The sequence below is a fragment of the Echinops telfairi genome, unplaced genomic scaffold (assembly GCF_000313985.2).
Source record: "Echinops telfairi isolate 266 unplaced genomic scaffold, ASM31398v2 ScPeMD7_7469;HRSCAF=8507_0, whole genome shotgun sequence".
In the NCBI taxonomy this organism is placed as follows: domain Eukaryota; kingdom Metazoa; phylum Chordata; class Mammalia; order Afrosoricida; family Tenrecidae; genus Echinops; species Echinops telfairi.
Window position 1 is genome coordinate 85,619,548 of NW_022111372.1, and position 19,543 is coordinate 85,639,090.

The window sequence follows — 19,543 nt, forward strand, 5'->3', positions numbered from 1 at the left end:
CCCATGACTTCATTTCATCAGGAGGGACCAGTCCCTGGAGAAGTGCATCATGTTTAGTAAAGAAGAGGAGCAATAAAAAAGAGGAAGACCCTTGATGAGGTGGACTGTCCCAGACTCTGCAACTAGGCATTTAAACATAGCAATGATTGTGAGGCTCTCCCGGGATCTGGCAATGCTTTGTCCTAGTCTACATCAGATCAGTATGAGTTGCAAGAACTCAGCAACATCGAACAGTAACAACAGCCACCGAATCCCTAAGGATGCCGTGGGTAACTTTCTTGACTGATTATGAAAAGTTCAGTTGTTCAAACTCACCAGCCACTCTGTAGTAGAATGATGGTTCAGCAGGCTTAAATAAAGATTTCTCAATCACTTCCATCAAGCCAATTCCAACTTAATCCCTGGAAATCATATAGGACAGTTCTACTCTAACCTATAGTGTTAATGTGAGCTAATATCAACTTAAACTGTAGTGGGTTTGTTTTGTGTACCTAATAGCAATGGACCAGAATACATGAAATAAATACGGCATAACATCAAAGGCAATTAGACTACTCCACACACCACTTTCAATTATAGACAGAACATGCAAATAGTGGATCACTGCGGATATTTTAAACTCACAATGCAAATCAATTGGATTTAATAAACACATATAAAACACTCTACTCAGTATCAGAAGAATAATACATATTCTTCTTCATCATACACAGCATATTCTCTGACCATCGGAGTATGTAGCTAGCAACCAGCAAGAGAAAACCTAAGGAAATATCAAATGAGTATGTGGAAATGAAATAATATGTAACTTAAAACAAGTGAATTGTAAAAGAAACCAAAAGTAAATTTTTAAAACTTCATAAAATCAAACCAAAATGAAAATATGTCAGATCAAAACCCTTGTTACATTGCAAAAGTAGTTCTTAGAGGAACATTGACAGCAAGCAAGGCCTACATAAAGAAGAAAATATATCCAAAATCATTCACTTAAATCATTAACTTGGCCAAATAGCAAAGGAAGAGGTAATGAAACAAAAGACAACCAGAAAAAGGAAACAATTAATGAAGTAGAAAACCAAAAAATAATAAAAATAATCAACAAAACCAGAAATTCTTTGAATGTATCAATAAAGTGAACAAACTTGATAAGATTAAAACTTACTAATGAAGATCAGAGACAAAAGACTATAGGATTTGTTATGAATTACAACTCAATGTTGTAATTCAGAAAAACAAACTCTATTTCACAGTTAGACCAATAGTCAATAGCATGACAAATCAAGAGAAAATTGAAACTTTCAAGAATTTCATTTTACATAAATGCATAATTAACACTCATGGAAACAGCACCTGAGAAATCAAATGACATACCACACTGAGCAAAATCTACAGCACAAGACCTCTTTAAAATGTTGAAGAGCAAGAATGTCACTTTGCAGAGTGAAGTGTATCTGATCAAGCCATGGTGTTAACATTCACCTCATCTGCATGTTAAAGCTGGACAATGAATAAGGAAAACTGAGGGAATTATGCATTTGAAGTATGGTGCTGATTAGGAATATTGAAAATGCTATCTGCTACCAGAAGAATAAATAAATCTGTATGGAGAAATTAAAGCCAGAATGCGTGATAGACGTGAGGATATTCAGACTTCGTCTTGGACATGTTATAAAGAGAGACTAATCCCTATAACAGGCCATCCTGGGCTGTGACGGTTCGCTGCAAAAGAAGGTTCTCAGTGAGATGAATCAACACAGGGACTGCAACAAGTGACTCAACTGTAGCATTCAGGAGGATGCCCCCGGACGTGGCAGTGTTTCCTTCTGTTGTGCACGGCCCACTGTGAGTTGAAATCTACTAGATGGTACATAAAAACCATATGATGCTTAGGGAGGGTCAAATAATGCAAATGTTTGCATATGTTATTCAAACTCCCAATGGCATAGAGGTAATGAAATATGGTATTGTGGGGATGAGTTTCATGCATAAAACAATTTTCTGGAAATTGGAAAGAAACAACATCATGTAATCAAAGACTTAAAAACATATATTTCTAGCTAACCAAAAGCATCATACCTCTCAAATGTTTTATTATCTATACAGATACCTCTATAAGAAGGAGGAAGGGAATCCCCTGAAGATCTAGTGTCTGTCTGAGAGTGTCTGTCTGGATGGCTGAGTTACATATGAAAAGCAGGTCACTTAATCTGTGTTTTAAATCAGGCCAATTACTTCATGTCGGGTCTGTATCTTTCTTGATATTAAAATAAACACACAATCCATTCCTCTTAAGAATTTACTTTATTGACAAGCAAGTCAAATGCATAGATATACATCAAACTTCCCCGAACCATGGCAGAGTAGAGGTGTATGTTTACAAGCTTAAGGAGTTGGTTGGATACACGTGAAGGAGCAGGAGAAAACAGCTGGTACGCCACGCCGACAAGCCAGCACAACATGCTGGCTGTAATTTCAGCATTTCCCATGATGCTTTAGGCTGATCTTCCCACTGCTTTTCCTATAAAAGAGAAAGACAAATGCACATGCAGAGAAAAGTCAGAGCTATCAACCGCAAAGTTTAAAGACAGGATCAGCAGCAACAGGGTCCATCGAATCCTTTGATTTTATAGGTAATTGTGCCTACATTTTGGAAATTAATTAAATGACTTCAAAGTTGGCATCTTGCCAGTTTATGGAGGGTGTAAATCTTGAACAAATAAAGCCTAAGACATTTTGTTACAAGCTGCTCATTTTCCTAGTGCAAATTATATATAAATGAAAAAGGTAAACCAGACAAGATAAATAGTGACAGAATTGTAATGCCATGGTTATATCCTTCACAAAAGACATAAAGAATTGAACCGATAATATTCAGGCATTTGGCATTTTATCACTGACCATGTATGTAATGTGTCCACTAATACAAATCTCATTTTTCCCTATGAACTCTTTTGGAGAAAAGTTTGGTATTAATTAGTCATGTACATTGTATATATATGTACATGAATTTACTATTTATTGAGTCAATATTTCTTACTTTCATTCTACTTTCTGGATCCTATGATTTTTGCTATGGACTTATATAGTCTCTCTGCTTACAATTTTGTATAAAAATTGAAGAAAATTAAAATACTAAGGAAAGAAACTGCAGTGTAAGAAAAAAACATGGCAGTTGAGGAAGGGAGTGCATTTTCATTTGCTTTGATCAAGGATTACAATTGTCCTGTTTTTATAATAGACTACAAGATTGATGGATTGATTGATCATTAAGAAAACAATATCAATTATTAAATAATGATGTGTTAGATGTTAGACTAAAGAACACTGGTAGTATGGTGGGTTGTGCATTGGGTTGGGAATAAGGTCAGCACTTGAAAACCATGAGAGAAAGATGAAACTTTTGCCTCCCATGAAGGACTTACAGCCTCAGAATGCCAGACAGCGCAGTTCCATCTGTCCTACAGGTTTGCTGTAAGTCTGAGCTCAGTGATGGCAGTGAGTTTGAGTTTCGAGAAGCTGGGCTACTAAGCACAAGATCAGTGGTTAAAACCCACCAGCTGCTTCATGGCGAGAAGAGGAGGTTCTTTGTGCTGGTAAAGATCCACAATCTCAGAAACCGTATATGGAGTTTATATGAGTCTGAATCAGGTTGAGGCAGAGCATTTGGGTTGTTAGTATAGACCAGAGGTGAGCAAACGTTTGAGATGGAAGAGCCAATTCCATCTTGAGATGGAAGAGCTCACAACAATTCAAAAATTATTCAAGAGGCCTAAATATATGTTTACAAACAAATGAAATCACCATTATCTGAATAATACCCTTTACTTTTTATTCTCCCAATTTTACTTGTAAGGATTGAAAGAGCCACAGGTGGCTGGAGAGCCACACCGTTTGCTGACCAGTGGTGTATATGTGGACATGTACTATCAGGTAGCTTAGTCTATTTGCTAAGGTCTATTGACTCCTAGTAGAATGTTTACATGTGCTATCTTTAAGATGTTGAATAGTCTGAGAACCACTTATGATTATCCATAATTGTCTGACTATCCAAATTTTATTGATAGTATACTAAAAATATGTTGTCAGTGATAATTATTAGTTGAATTCCCTTAGTAAGGAATCCTTATGGTGCTGATAGATAAAATTCATGCTCCAGGAACGCTTTAAAATAAATTGGATTACAAGGATCTATGTGTGACCTCCTCCCTGGGGGACAGGCAACAGAAAAGTGGGTGAAGGGAGACGTCAAACAGGACAAGATGTGACAAAATAATAATTTATAAATTATCAAGGGCTCATGAGGGAGGGGGTAGTGGGGAGGGAGGGGAAAAGTGAGGACCTAATGCCGGGGGCTTAAGTGGAGAGGAAATGTTTTGAGAATGATGAGGGCAATGAATGTCCAAATGTAATTTTAAAATATCTGGAGTGGCACATTTGTTCCAACTCATTTGAAGCTATTTCTTCAGCTCTATGGGTGGATATTAATAGAAATTTCTAGAAAACACTAAAAAAATCATCTTTGTTTAATGTTGGGAGTTTATGATGACAAGATACAGGCAGTGAGTGAAATACTTACGCCACTGCCTTACAAAAAGCACATTTGTTGCCGTACGTCTGGCCATCAGAGCCACAGTGAGGGTTAGACTCTCGTGTGCAGTAGACCTTGGGGTCCCGGAACTCACCACAGTCAACCTATCAAAGTAAGCACAATAGCAGAGGAATTAGCATGTTCCATCTAAGCCAAAGAGGTTTTGTATAGTAAAGTTTATGAATGTTATATAATTAATATATAACAGAGAAGGTGTGGGGAGGAGAGGGGGAAGGGGGAACCAATTGCAATAATCGACGCATAATCCCACCTCCCACCCCCCAGGGAGATGAACAACAGAAACGTGGGTGAAGGGAGACAGTGGTCGGTGCAAGATATGAAAACAATAATTTATAATGTATCAAGGGGTCACAAAGATGGGAGAAGGAGGGAGGGAAAAAAGAGGAAAGTTTTAGTTGAAAAATTGTATATATTTAAGATGTATGCATTTCTGAAATTTTGTAAAGCACGTTTTTGTTGTTGATTGCAGTGTTTTAAGATCTAGTCAATGTATTGCCATAGTTACTCTATTCCTAATTAAGTTAATAAGGTTTTCAAATACAAAATGTCTCCAATTGAGGATATTTTTTGCTTTTATATGGTATTTGTTTATATGCTTGCTCATTCTTTTTACTATATTACTGAACCTTAATAGCACTCCTTCAGCATTGCTATGAAGACATGGATGATCTTGGTAAGGACTTCCCAGACACTACCTAATGGCCTGTTAATTTATTTGAATTTGATGATTCTGGTATTTAGTAGATCTGGAATTAAAAGATATATATCTTTATACTAATGATTTAATGTCTCAAAGTCTATTTGAACCTTTGCATCAACTAAAATATTTCAGTAATGTTTGCCTAAACGTCAGAGTTCAGAAGGCTGTGTTTCTCACCAAGTCTAGGTGAGTACCTACGTACACCATACTTACTGCCATCAAGTCCGTTGCAACTCAGAGCAGCCTTCTATAGGGTTTTGAGGCTATACATCTTTATGGGACAATATTTACTTATTTTTCCCTCATAAACATGAACAGGGATATTTTATTTTATACTTACCCTACTTTCATCAGCATAGTAGTGTCCTATCATTTGCTTAATAATACTAAAACTCTTAGTGTGCCTTACTTCAAATGAGCTTTGCAATATCCCTGAGAGGTCTATTGAACAAGTCTTAGCCAGGCTACAAGTGAGAATACAGATTCCCAGAAAAATTGTATAGTTTACCAAGCACCCCACACTCAGAAAGCAGCATTAAGAGCTTGCTTGAACATATTTCTTCTTCTTATTGACGCAGAATTTTCACAAATCTACCCTAGTTGATTTTCAAAGGAAAGAATGAAAGAAAAGCTGCCGTGACGTGTTCTTGTCCACAGGTTAAGCTTATTAAGTACTCGTGAGAAAGATGTGTTGTGAAGGTGGAAGGGATCGCTTATTCAAAATGTCAGCAGACCGTTACAGGAGGACAGCACTTTCTCAAAGTTCCCCTGGGGGAATGATCAGAAACAGTGTCCTGAAGTCAGGTTAAAAAGTTGAACCACACATATCAGCTTCAGTGCATCTAAATTATTAAAGAGATGTTTTTGTTGAAATTTGCCACTTGTGCTACTGAGGCTAGGTAGTAGGGTGCTCACCAGAGATCCTTTTAGTCTTTAGATGGAAAATAATTAAGTTCCCTGTTGTTCCATCGGAAGGAGTGCTGATCGTCTAGTGGTTTACGTTTGGGACTGCTGACTGCAAAGGCAACTAGTCAACCCTACCAGTCTCCCTGCGAGAAAAAGATGAGGCTGTCTGCTCTCCTAACCAGTTACAGTGTTGGGAAACATATTCAGAGGTTCTACTGTTTCCTGTAGGGTCACTGTGAGTTTCAATGAACTTGACAGCTGTGGGTATAGACTCATCTATAGGTAATAACCATTCACTCACTTCCCTGACTGACTGTAGCCTCCCACACCACCCCCTGGGCAGTACTGTTTCCTTTAGTTCTTTAACCTGGAATGGAGACTGGACATTTATAGGGCACTCTTAGCCATAGGCCACTTTTTCACAGGAGTTAGTGATCTTTGTAGTTAAGGCACTCATTTATTATATATTCATACAAATGAGTCAGGCAAAAAAAACCAACGACTGCAGAGTCATCCTTGAGCCTTTCAATTCATTCCACAAACAGTGAAGGACTAATTTCTGGAAGATGGAAGATATAGGACTAAGTTCTGATAAAACAAAGAGAAATCAGCTATAAGTAACATCCCAACATGCTCATTGTCTTATCTGTATTAGAGGAGCAGAGAAAAGCCCAGAGACTTAAAACAATGTGTGTCCATTAAGAACAAAGGCAGTGTAGAAACTGCAGAAAGATCAGCACAGAGAGGATGGTCTCTGCAGTCAGGGCAGGACTGAACAAAAAAAAGAAAGCCTCTTACTTGAAAGAGACGCCGTCTTAAGACACCTTTCCCTGGCCATTGTGCCTCTGGTCTTGTGGTCCAGTCTCTTTTTCCCTTTAGAAAGCAGACAAGGAATTGGTACCTGGGAAGGGCATTTGCTTTGAAAGTTACTGGATCCCACCACCCTCCTCAAACCCAATTATCCTCTTCCACTCTCCTCCGTGGAGACTAAAAGGAGTAAAGGTGTTTGATTAAAAAAAAAAAATCAATCAAATGTCATGTGAACAAATGCTTACAGAACAGATACATTTCATACTTTTAAAACGTGAAGGCCTTGCATGATTCTTGAAGTAAGATGAAGAATCGTATTATAAAACTTGTCCACCATTATTCAGGAACATTCTCTTAGACAAAGCACTCAGTATTTGGGACTAAGTTTTCTTAACTAAAAATAATAATAACAGCTTGTGTATCTCATTCCCAGAGTCACTATAAAGATCAAATGCAGTCAAATGTGCGAGATATAAGAAGTCAGAGGGGAAATGGGAATTAAGCCTTATCCCATGAGTTAAACAAATAGTCTGTTTAACGTAAGTCGACCCTTACAATAACTCTCATAATATTCTGAACAGCCTGTAACTCATACAAAAAAGGTAATTAACTAAACAACTAATGTTGGACATTGCCTCTTAAGAAAGAAGCCTTACACCTTTGATGGCCAGAGGCTAAGCAGTCCATTCAGTTGGTAAGTGGCCTAAAAAAATGCTACAAATCTTTAGTTCTTTAGTTGAGTTTGTGTGTGTGTGTAGGGAGCAGGGGCAGCAACTCTTATCCAAATATATACTCTTGCCGCATACCTCTAGATGCCCTTCACAGTTAATATGTGAGATGTTTTCCCATGGTAGCTGGCTACAAAAAGGGCCACTCTGCTTTCCAGAGTGATTAGGGAAAATAAAGAATGTGTCTGTAGTCAGCCAGAAGTCCCTACTGTGAGGGAAAGGAAGAAGCAGGGGGTGCTCAGGGTTATAAGTAGGAAGAGTCCACAGCACGTACACCTTGACAAAGCCCAAATAACCAAACGCACTGCCATCCAGTCAATTCTGACTCACAGTGACGCCACCGGACAGGGACAAACAGTCCCTATCGGTTTAGCAGTCGCGAACTCTTTATGGGAGTGAGGCATCATGCTTCCTCCTGTGCAGCGGCTGGTGCTTTCAAACCGCAGCCCTAGAGTGAGCAACCAGACTCCTGGGTGTCATGAGTTTCCCTGGAATAAATGACCTCCTCTTTTATATTTTTGTTTTGTTTTGTTTTGCTTTGCTTTACTCCTTTAGATCGAAATCAAATAATTGGCTTCTGAGTAGAAGTCAAAGCATCTAGACAGGGGTGGAGGGATTATCTTGCCCGACTTAACGTTTTCTCCAAGCAGCATCTAGGAGCTCCAGGAAAGCTGAAATCCCTCCCGATCTACTTTACATGCCCCAAGACTGCTGCAAGGTTGGGGGATTGTTCTTTAGGATTACACTGACCTATACGAGGATGTGACTGTTCTGAGTTGAAATGTCTTCGTCTTCTGGGCTGGTTGCAATGATTCCCAGCGCCATTGAGCCCATGCTGACTCGCAGCGACCTTACGGGACAGGGTAGAACTGCCTGTGTGGGTTGTTGAGGCTGTCAGCCTCATCTTTCCCCCACAGAGCTGCTGGTGGTTTTGAACTGCTGTCCTGTGGTTAGCAGCCCCAGGCATAGCTAAGATGCCACCAGGGCTCCTTTTGTAATGATTACTACTGTGAAAATCTTACATGAAGTAGGATGGGTTATGTAAAAGATTGCTATTATAAGCAGTAGCAGCATAAACTAGGAATTTTATAGTTCGTTAGGCTTGTTCTACTTAAAGTGCCATCAGTGTGTTCTGTGTCCTCCTTTATACACAGTGGCTGCAGCAAGGGGCTCCAGCATAGGAGCCCTGGCGAGGATGGCCAGGACCAGACAGTGTTTCCCTCTGTTGTACAGAGGGTCCCTGCAACAGAACCAACTTGATGGCACCTCACAACAGCAGTGCTTTCTACTCAACAGGGAACTTCATCATTCTCCTAAGATATCCCACCTAGACACTGCCTTTAGGTACGTAAGCAGCAGTGTTCACTATTATCCTGGAACCTTGGAGTTCTTCAAAGAACTTCATCTTCTAAAGCATTCTGGTGATTTTTGTCCCAGGTTGTTCATCTTTCCTAATGATAACTACAAAATCACTTTATTCAACCACTGAGTGAAACAAACAAAATCTAAACTTAATGCCATCGAATTGATAGCAACTCATAGCAACCCTGTAGGACAGGGTAGAACTGCCCCTGGGAGTGGAAAGCCCTGTCTTTCTCCTGCTGAGCCCTGGTGGCTTTCAAAGGCTGACCTTGCAGTTAGTAGTTCAATGCACGCATAGCCACTACGTCAAAAGTGAATTACAGACATTCTATATGGATTGTTTGTTGCCATTATTTCAGGTCCAAGATTCAAGTTGAGGGTCAGCAAAAAAAGCGGAAGGCCCTCAAAGAGATGATTCATACTGTGGCTGCAAACTTGGGCTCAGAAAAAGGAAGAATTGTAAGGACGGCACAGGCAACAGGGTTCTGTTCTGTTGTGCATAGTGTCCCTATGGGTGGGAATCAACTTCATTGCACCTAACAACAACACAACCAGATAAAAGCCAATGAAAATGTATAATAACACAGACACACACACACACACACACACACACACACACACACACACACACTCTGAGCTAACCTGCAGGGATGTATTTAAATGACCTTTATCTTTACCAGCCCAATGTTCTTTACCCCTCCCTTCTTTGGATTCCACTCTCCTTGCCTCTTTCTTTTTTTTCCCCAAACGATTTTTATTAAGACACAGTCCAGACATGATACCATTCAAAGATTCAGTCCTATCAAGCAGTGTTGTACTATTGCTGCCACAATCGCTTTCACAACATTTTCTTCTTTCTTGTGCTCCTTGACATCAGCTCTCCATTCCCACCCCCTCTGCACCTGCAACCCCAAGAACCCTTATCCTAGTTATCGTCTCTGTCACCCAACCAGGATCTCATATACTGAAGAACAAAGCAAGATACATAAAGAGAGTCAAGAATGCTCCCAACAATAACAAAATGCAACAGAGAGAAGCCCCAAATTGAAAAACAAACAAATAAAAAACTAGAAAATGTTTAAAATTAGTCCAAGCTCAAAGTGTATCAAAAGGCCAGATTTTAAACCATTCAAATCAGATTTACCATTTTAATCTACCATAACCACCTGTCAAGCACTCCCTGTGTGATTATATAATAATATATATAATATATAATATAATATATATAATATAATAATATTATATAATAATAACCAGATTATTCCCATCCCTCAGTTATGGTCAGGAGAGGATTCACCTGAGGCTTATTCGATGTGAGAGCCTGTGAATGTATTTTGGGTGTCCACTGCCACCCATATCCTTCTGTAAGCCAGGATTTCACAAATTCAGCTCTGATATCATTCCCTGTGCTTTCTACTTGAAAGATCCCTAGATGACTCAAACAGCTAAGTGTTTCAAACAATCCCAGTAGTTCTGTGGAAGAAAGGCTGGGTGATTGATTGGCTGCTAGAAAAATAGCAGATAAGAACCCAGTGAACTCAATTGTCCTCTGCCTGTAGCAACAGGTCTGGGTTTGTTTGGTTGGTGGGCTGTTGCGGTTTTTGTTTGTTTGACTTTCCATCCTAATGAAACTACTTTTCAAAAATGACCACTTTCAGACCAAATCTACTATAACACTTGCACGGTTCCTTCAAGATACGTGGAATCTTGATGCTCATCACGCCCACCAATGTGAAAAGTTTTCGTGACTTCTGTAATATTTCAGTATTCCCGCTTCCAACAATCCCTTCTCTATAATTTTTATTTTCTTTCCTCTTTTCCTTCCACATATTAATTATACTACTTACACAATAGTTTCACATTTTTGTATGCTTACTTTTTTTCCCCTACAGACATCTACCTTTCCAGATAATATTGATGAGTTCTAAATTTTTCCCAAAGCCTTCATAATGTATCAGTCTAATTCTTAATTTTCAGGAATCAAGAATTTGCTTTTAGTCAACAGTTTGATTAATACTTAAAATTCATTTGTTTTTATAATATGACTTTTTTCTTTCTTTCCAAACTAATTTTATGTCTGATTTTCAGGTTTTTTCTAATAACACCATTCCTCAAATTCCTGAATCTGGCCTCCACTTGAACCTTTGCCATTTCCTTCCCTTACAAGTGGTATCACGTGGATGTGTGTTTGTGGGTGTGTCCTAAGTCCTCGTCTCCAAATTTACCACTTTCCCATCCCCTTTACCACTCCTGCTTAAACCAATGCTATGGATTTGTCTCTCTGAGTTTTCATTTTCTCCCACTTCGTATCCGCCCAAACAGGTATCTAATTTTAAATTACTGCTTTCATCATATCACATCTTTAATCAAGAGATGAGAATAGTAAATTCTCCTTTTTGGCCTAGAAAATTATAGAGTCTATAATATTTTATATATATTACGAATTACCTTAAGTGACATTTGCACAATTGATAATATTATGAAAATGGCATTTCAATACTCGTGAAAGGCAATACGGGAGCCGTGGGAAGAACCTTGGACATAGGCATACGCAGCTTTGTTGCTGCGGTAACCTTCAGCTAGTCCGTTTCTCTTCCTGGCGCACGAGTTCTCCTGTTTGTAGATGATTGTGTTGGACATCAGGTGTAAGCATTCTTTCTATATTCGGACTGTTTTGAATAATAAGTAAAATCAAGATCACTTAAAATGGAGGCACTAAACTCACTGTAGTCATATGAGCCTTGTTTTAATAACAGCTAAAGTGCCCTATTTCTTCATTATATTCAAAACGCAAACCAAACGGCTATCCAAAAAAAACCAGTGCAATAGGAAAAAATAGCCAAGCATTGATTTTGAGGGATTTATTATAAATATTACAAATCAAACTATTCATTTCACAATGTTTTTAAGGATATGCTCCCCAAATATAAGGGCTACAGCAAAATATGACAAATTAAATGTACTGTAGTGAATGAATTAAAAAAGCAAAGGTTATTCGGTTCAAAGAACCATTCTTATTCTGAAATTATGTATTTCAAATATTTTAGTGTTATGATACAATATTTCAATGAATTATTGTTGATGGTAAATAACATCAATAGTGATCTTGTATTGCTATTTTTATTGTATCACTAACAATTTAAAAATTGTGGGTCTTATTTTTACGTTAATGTCCTTACTTGTCAAGTTAAACTTTTAGCAGGTTATTTGCTGCTCAGATTTATAGGACAATTTATATGTATATATAATTCAAAGAATTAAAATGAATTCATGCCAGCTGTCATAAGCCCCACCAGATGTTTTACCATGGGGAGACCTAACGCTAGGAGAAGGACGGCTGGAGCCTCAACAGTCACCTTCTTCCTCTGTTCTGGCTGGAGCAGATCAGAGTAGGTGCTCCCAAAATTCGTTTCCGTTTCTCACTTGGATGTTATTGGGAGCGTCCCACTCCTCTCATGGACACAAGAGAGAAATGGTAGTGTTTCAACCATACTGCTTTTAACATTTGAGCAGACAAGAAACAGTAAGAAGCCTTTCAGGAAATATTTGCTTTCAGAGTAATTGAAATGCTTAAGGCATTAAGGAGCTTTAGAGATCATCAAATCTAAATCTCCGTCTTACAGATGGAGAAACAAGGGTGCCTAAAGGGGAAAAAACTTTCCCCAAGTTGCACTGCCAGTAAGTATTTTAAGTAAGACTCCTCTATGTCATCTATCTTGTCCCAAACCACTGCTTCCTAGTGCACCTTGCTTCCAATTACCTACCAAAAAAACCCTCCGACTTTATTGGTTACACATCACTTATGGTATTCAATAATTCTAGTGTGGTGGCGTGGGATCTGGTGGTGTAATCATCCAAACTGATACTGAATCAAGCAGGCTGTGTACTTTAAGACTTGGGTTCAGCTAAAGGAATAGAATCATGAATAATAGATATTAAATGAACTTCAGAAAAATGTACCAAATAAACTCAAACACGGGAAATGACTTCTGTGTTAATGAGAAACTGGAGACCAAACCCCTCTCTTTCAAAGCGATGTGTAATGGGCTCCTCGCTATGCGTTACTACCTAAAGGAATGGGGCTGGGTTTCATGGCCTTTCTTCTTTGTTTGTTTCCAAAGTCAACATAGCATACATGGTAGTATTTAAATAAAAGAGGATATTGATTTGAAGATGTGCACTCTTATACACCATATACAATCTATACCAAAATATATATACACTTTATATCCTATATATTTTAGTACTATGTAAGTGTACATAATTTTATATGCTCTATATACTATATTGAATACTAATACAAACAGATATGGGTGTTTACAAATGGACAATAAACACAGGTGCACATGTGCACATACACGACTTCCACACACACAGTGGCAGTTTACTATAAGTCAACACCAATTGTAAGACACAATCCATTTCTGAGATGCTAATACATATATAATATATGTGTATGTGTTTACAATATAGTAGGTATATTAGTGTTGAAAAATACGTTTCACCTGCATTGATATCTTTAATCAATTAAAAATAGTATACTAAATTTTTGGTGCCAAGGCTTTGTGGGCACAAGGACAGACAGAACTAGTACCAAGGCGAATGCAACTGTTTAGTATGGTTTCTGCAGTAGAATTGGCAGAGAAAATACCAACTATTTGTCATCTTTTGACAGAACTAAAATTTGTAAAAGAAGTTGGTCAATATATTTGGGTACAAAATCAGTCAAGCAATAAAAACAATTTTTGCCTCTCCAGATTTTTAAACCCAAATGGTATTTAACTTTTCACAAACCAGATGAGTATAAAGAAGCTAAGTAATTTTTCTATCTGCTTTTAGTTTAGTCCTTTCTAAAAGTAAAATAATGCTCATGTAACCTCCTACAAAGACTCTTAATTATTAATCAATACCAAGAACTTTCATCTAGGGTCTGTAATTTTAATTTCTTTAGAGTTCTAAGAAGTAAAAATAATAGTTCAAAAAAGTGAAGTAGCTTGCCTATGATGTTCAATGAATTTAGTGCTAGTGCATGGCCTTTATCACAGGTCATTTTGATTTATTTGTCCGCTGCTCCTTGAAGAATGAATGTTCATTCTCTTACTTTATTTTTGTTGTTGTTTACACTGCAAAACACACACCACATTCAAGTTTCTACTTGTCAGTGATATTGATTGCATTCTTAAACTTTTGAACCATATTTCATCTCCCCACTTCTCCCTGTGAACATATATATCACCTAACTTTTCAATTAGCAGTTGTCTATTTCATTCCATATTGTTAGTTCTTCAAAGAGTATAATACGTAAGGCAGAAATATAATAATACTTTAATTAAACTATTTGTTGCTTTTAAGGAAATTAAAGCCATATTTGTGGCTAAAAGTTTAAAGATTATCTCACAGTAATAGTTTCAGAGGTTCATCCAGTTATCTTGGTTCCAGAAAGTCTGAAGTCCATGTAAGTGTTTTCTGTCTTTTCTGGTTTAGTTTAATGAAAAAAATGTACATTCCTAAAGGGAGTGCAGTTAGAAAGCTAATTCCATCTTTTTGTTTCTGCCTTTGGCCTGCTTGCTCACTGCTTTGACTCTCATGCCCGTAGGCACATCTTTTCCTGGCTCAGAGAATGCCAACCAGGCTTGAGAGGTCTGATGACCAGAAATAAACAGCACTGACCTGTTCTTGACAGAAGACACCTGTGAAGAAAGGAAAGCACAGAGTGAAATAGCTGTGATTTCTACACGTACCAAAAGTGGGATTTACAAAACTAAGAAAACCCCATTTGGATTATTTCTATTTCAAACATTTTGCTATTTCAGAAAGTCATAGCATGAGTACTTCATTTTTTTCTTTTAACACCAGCCCTCTTAGGGAAGTGAGGATTTCTCTGTAAGTGATGTAAGGGCATGGAGCTTGAGAGGGCAATGTGTGGGGAGGACAAGGGGAATCGGGAGAAAATAGGTTTAGGATGTGGAGATTCAAGTTCTAGGCCTGACTCAGTCACTAATCTACTGGGAGAATGACCTCCTTACCCCAGCTGTGGCTCTGGAGAAGTTGCAGTGACGTCAACTACTTCTAACTTTCTATTGTACAATTCAGTGCAGTCAGTCTCTCCCAGAGCTTTTGTTACCAGTTTTTGGAGAAGCACTTGACTTGTTTATGCTTTGAACTCAAAATTACTCTTCTGTCTTGTATATTTAGATGTAAAGATATGGTCCTAATATAGACTCTCATGAGTATGCTTCTTCCTAGATGCAATTCATAGCTCCTGATGTATCTCTCTACATTCCTTAAAGAGAAAGAAGAAGACCTCTAGGCCATCTTTCATCTTTTTTCTTTCCTCTCGCTTATGTTTGGATGAACGATGTTCTGTTGTGGATAATTCGCTCAGTGGTTAATGACATAATCAAAGGCATAGTTCTCATCCTGCTATGAGCTCCTGACTTTTGATCTCCGCACTCCCAGTCCAGCACGCCTTCTCGCATGCAACCCCAAGGAGTCCTCAGAGAAAGGGCAAGCACAGCCCCCTTCCTCACTGGCCTGCACTTATGAGAGAACAAATCAACTGCCTCAACCTGTATTCTTGACCAGTGGAGGTAAGGAAATGGTCATTGTGCATCTACCATGGTGATTTCCAACCTAGCTGATACATAAATAGTCTATTTGGTGATTATTTAAAAATACAGACTAAGGTCAATCTCTAAAAATATTATGTTTATGTTTTTGTCCTCATTCCACATGAATAACTTGTATGACCAGGCAAAAGATTTACTATAGCAACTTCTAAATTTCTTCACTATGTCAAACTGTGATCAGAAGTGAAGAGACTTTATCTAACATATTAGGCAAGCCTGCTAGAGCAGGATTAACATTCTGTCTGTGCCCAATATGGAACCTGTTTTATTAAACATAATAATGATGATGATGATGATATTATTAGAAATTATTGGTTGAACGCTTACTTTCTCTCAGCCACTATCTTAAGAGCTTTAACTGCATTTCATTTAATTCCCCATATGGGGTAGCAGTTTAATATCCAAATTTACAGGTAAGGAAAATGGCTTCCAGAAAGGTTACGCTGCTATAAAATAGATATGCCAGGACTAAAATTTATTCATCTCCATCTCAACATTAATGGTCTTAGACACTGTGTGTAACTAGTTCTCAATGGACTCTTAGGACCAAATGTTTTGATAACCTATGTGTATTTATTAATCAGATGTATTAAGTTAGTCCACTCGGTAAAGTGACGCAATAAGAAATTAGTAATTAATCTATTTGATGTTTGGCAGATGAAGATTCAAATTCTGGATCTCCCTTTTTTAGTTGTAAGTCTTCAACATCCCTGCATCACTTTTTCTGACAGGTAAATTAGGAATATGAATACCTTGTGTATGTGTACTGGAAATAATATATAAAATCCTTAACACAATGCCTGGAATCTAGTGTATGCTCAATAAGTGAACAGGCAATGTTGGCATCATGACCATTTTCATCATCACAGTCTTCCTCGTTATCCTGATTCTGATCTTTCAGAAACAGTAATTTATATCTAAGTTGTTAGAATTTTTTAAAATGGTGGATACAAACTATTGTCCTTCCCAGTTTGGAATAAACAGGTTCATTTTTGAAGAAAAACTCACCTGAGAAGAAGCAGAACAGAGCCAGAGAGAGGAGCAGGAAGGCACCTGGTGTTCGCATGGTGCCAGTTAGCTCCTCAGGTCAAGACCGCTCTGTCCAACCAAGGTTCTCTCTCAAGACGCCTTCCAGGAAGCACTAACGCACACGCACATATATATAGAGACACGATAGAGGGAGCTGAGATCTCCACCTTAGTTATAAAATCACAGTCTAGAGCCATACGCAATCCTACACACTTTAGCTATTTATTGGGCCTGTCACTAACTTAAAGAAATGCTTCATGTTACACATTAATTTAAGAAATTAAGACAATTATGTGAGTCATACTTCAGATCTTACTAATAGAGGATGTCATTTTCCACCACTACTTTACATTTTTCTAACCGCCAATACACCCTCCCTGTTCTTCCCTTCATGTTGCCACTGCATTAAAGGGATGATTCATTAATGAAGTTTCCCTTGATCCCCGAGTCCCTTTCAGACAGGTCCTACATGTCTGGTGCAGGTGAGTAACCACAGGGGAATGGAATTCTGGGCGTCACGTGGATTTTCAGAGTCCAAAGTAGTCCAGCTGTGCCGAGAGGAAGCAGGGATTCTACCTGGTCTGAAACTGCATAAGAACAAGCATTTTCTGGGCACGAATCTGTTTATTTTTACTCATGACTTTAGTCAAGTGATTTTTAATTTTCTAATTTAGATGATCAAATATTCACAATATATTTTGTTAAATTTGTAAAAAATATATTTCACTCATGCTTACTAATAGATTTGAAATAATGGATGTTTACACTTTTCAATATTTTTTGCAAAGCAGAAGGTGTAACTATAGTAAAGTTCTCTGTATTTTAGTTCCTAAAAAGGATGCATTTCACATTCACTAGATTAAACTCATAAATTTTCACAGCCAATTAAATTGTAAAACAGACCAAAAAGAGGTGGAATGGCATACTTCCTTTGTAGGAGCAGAGAAGAAAATGAATGACTGTAGTGATAAGGAGAAAGTCTGTCATAATTCTTTCATGGCTACTTAAATAATATTGTGTCACTTTGAAGAAAACATATGCATGCAATGCTACGATATCCTTGATCTAGAACATTTCTGTCCTTTCTGGGAGATGCACTTGTAACGAAATTCTAATTTGATTCCACTCAATATGTAAGATAACTTCGCTGTCTTTGGGAACTGTAAAGAAAGATTATTGAGTTTGATCACCAAACAACATAGAGGTTTTGATTTCAAAAGGATCATGACTATGATGTGAACAAAATGATTTTCTTTTGTTTCTAAAGCAATTCTTAAAAAGCTGAATTTGAAGAGAAGATAAAAAAGCAAAAGAAACGTCTCAGAAGAAGAGAAAGGAATAAAAGGGAGGAGAAGCTGCACTTGCAGCATTCAAAGCAGTTTCCTTCCCAAGTGGTGTGAACACACGCACACAATCACAATTCTTTCCAGAGAGTTGTCAGTCAGATGTTAGGCTCTAAGAGTTGCAGAAAGTAAGGCGTAATCTTAAAGATCAGATTTCTATTTTTCCTGAACACTTTATGAGGAGTCTGAGGGTATTTATAAAATTATAATAAAAGTGTTAAATTGCTTAAGGAAAGTCGTGATATTTTCAAATGACAGATGTACAATTTTGCCTACCTGTTAAGCTATTAAGATCCTTTTGCCTTGTTACATGAGATAATGTTCCAGCTATGCTGTGAAACTTTAGAACACATCATGGACACCTGGGTTTCGGTGTTACTGCTAGTTTTCTTCTTCCTTCCCCTCCCACTCTCAAGACTTCCTCCTCTCTTTGACCTTCTCCCCTTCTTCTCCATTGTTGGAAATGTATAGGGTGATCTATGCATAAAATGCCATCTGTTCATAAGCATTACCAATGAAAAATAGTAGACTGGTAGTCAGTGTGTGTTCAATCCTAAATTCCTTGGTAGCCTTTTGAAAATTTCTGTTTTAATTCTGCTCTCATCCCAACTTGTTAATTATGGCCCTTGCTCCTCATGCTTCATTCTAAACCATGAACAAATTTCACCTAAACGTTGACCTTGTCTTATTCATCATCTTGTTTATCCTTCTCAGCCTCTGACAACCTTCATGCTCTTTTCCTCAATAAAAGATTTTTTTGCCCTTTCTTGTGTAGAATGATTGCATCTTTTCTGAAAGTTTTTGATTCTGCATTTCCAACATTTACTTTAATCATCAAATGAAGTACTGGATCAGAAAAACATGGGAATTAATTCCTTAGTGATGTAGGGGGATAGTATAAGATATACACAAATGTATATATGTATATATACACATATACAAATGTATATATGCACATTGTTTAATAGAACATTTATTTTCTCTGTAAATTATCACCCAATCCACCATAAACCTTTATATATATTAATATATAATGTATTATACATAAATATAAATATTTTATCATGAATTAGATGACAATTTGCAGAGCATATCTGTTTTCTTTTTAAAATCATTTTATTGGGGGCTTGTACAACTCTTATCATAATCTATACATCCCTTACATCAAGCACATTTGTACATTTGTTGCCATCCTCATTCTCAAAACATTTTCCTTCTTCTTGAGCCCTTGGTATCAGCTCCTGATATTTTCCCCTCTATTCCCTCCCCCACTCCCTCACAAACCCTTGATACTTTAGAAATTATTATTATTTTGTCATGTCTTACACTGTCAAATGTCTCCCTTCACCCACTTTTCTGTTGTCCATCCCCCAGGGAGGGGGTTATATGTAGATCCTTGTGATTGGTTCCCCCTTTCTAGCCCACCG

The 19,543-nt window shown here is 37.7% G+C and overlaps 1 protein-coding gene across 1 annotated transcript; it reads right to left on the bottom strand.

Moving 5' to 3' along the window:
* Positions 1–2,472: 2,472 nt before the first annotated feature.
* Positions 2,473–16,810, bottom strand: LOC101644717 (double-headed protease inhibitor, submandibular gland-like). The gene is made up of 5 exons (XM_045284721.1): positions 16,753–16,810; positions 16,497–16,638; positions 5,650–5,773; positions 4,577–4,692; positions 2,473–2,518 (listed from the first exon to the last, which is right to left on the bottom strand). The coding sequence occupies exons 1-5, from the start codon at positions 16,808–16,810 to the stop codon at positions 2,473–2,475; spliced, it is 486 nt and encodes a 161-aa protein (XP_045140656.1).
* Positions 16,811–19,543: the final 2,733 nt, after the last annotated feature.

Bases quoted from the DNA above. Each gene is read 5' to 3' on its own strand.
- LOC101644717 (XM_045284721.1), bottom strand. From the start codon at position 16,810: ATGCGAACACCAGGTGCCTTCCTGCTCCTCTCTCTGGCTCTGTTCTGC. The intron at 16,639-16,752 runs GTGAGTTTTTCT...TGTTTCTGAAAG, and splicing joins TCTGTTCTGCTTCTTCTCAG to ATCAGAATCAGGATAACGAG. The intron at 2,519-4,576 runs GTAAGTATTTCA...TCTCTTTTATAG, and splicing joins GCTTTTTGTAAGGCAGTGGC to GAAAAGCAGTGGGAAGATCA.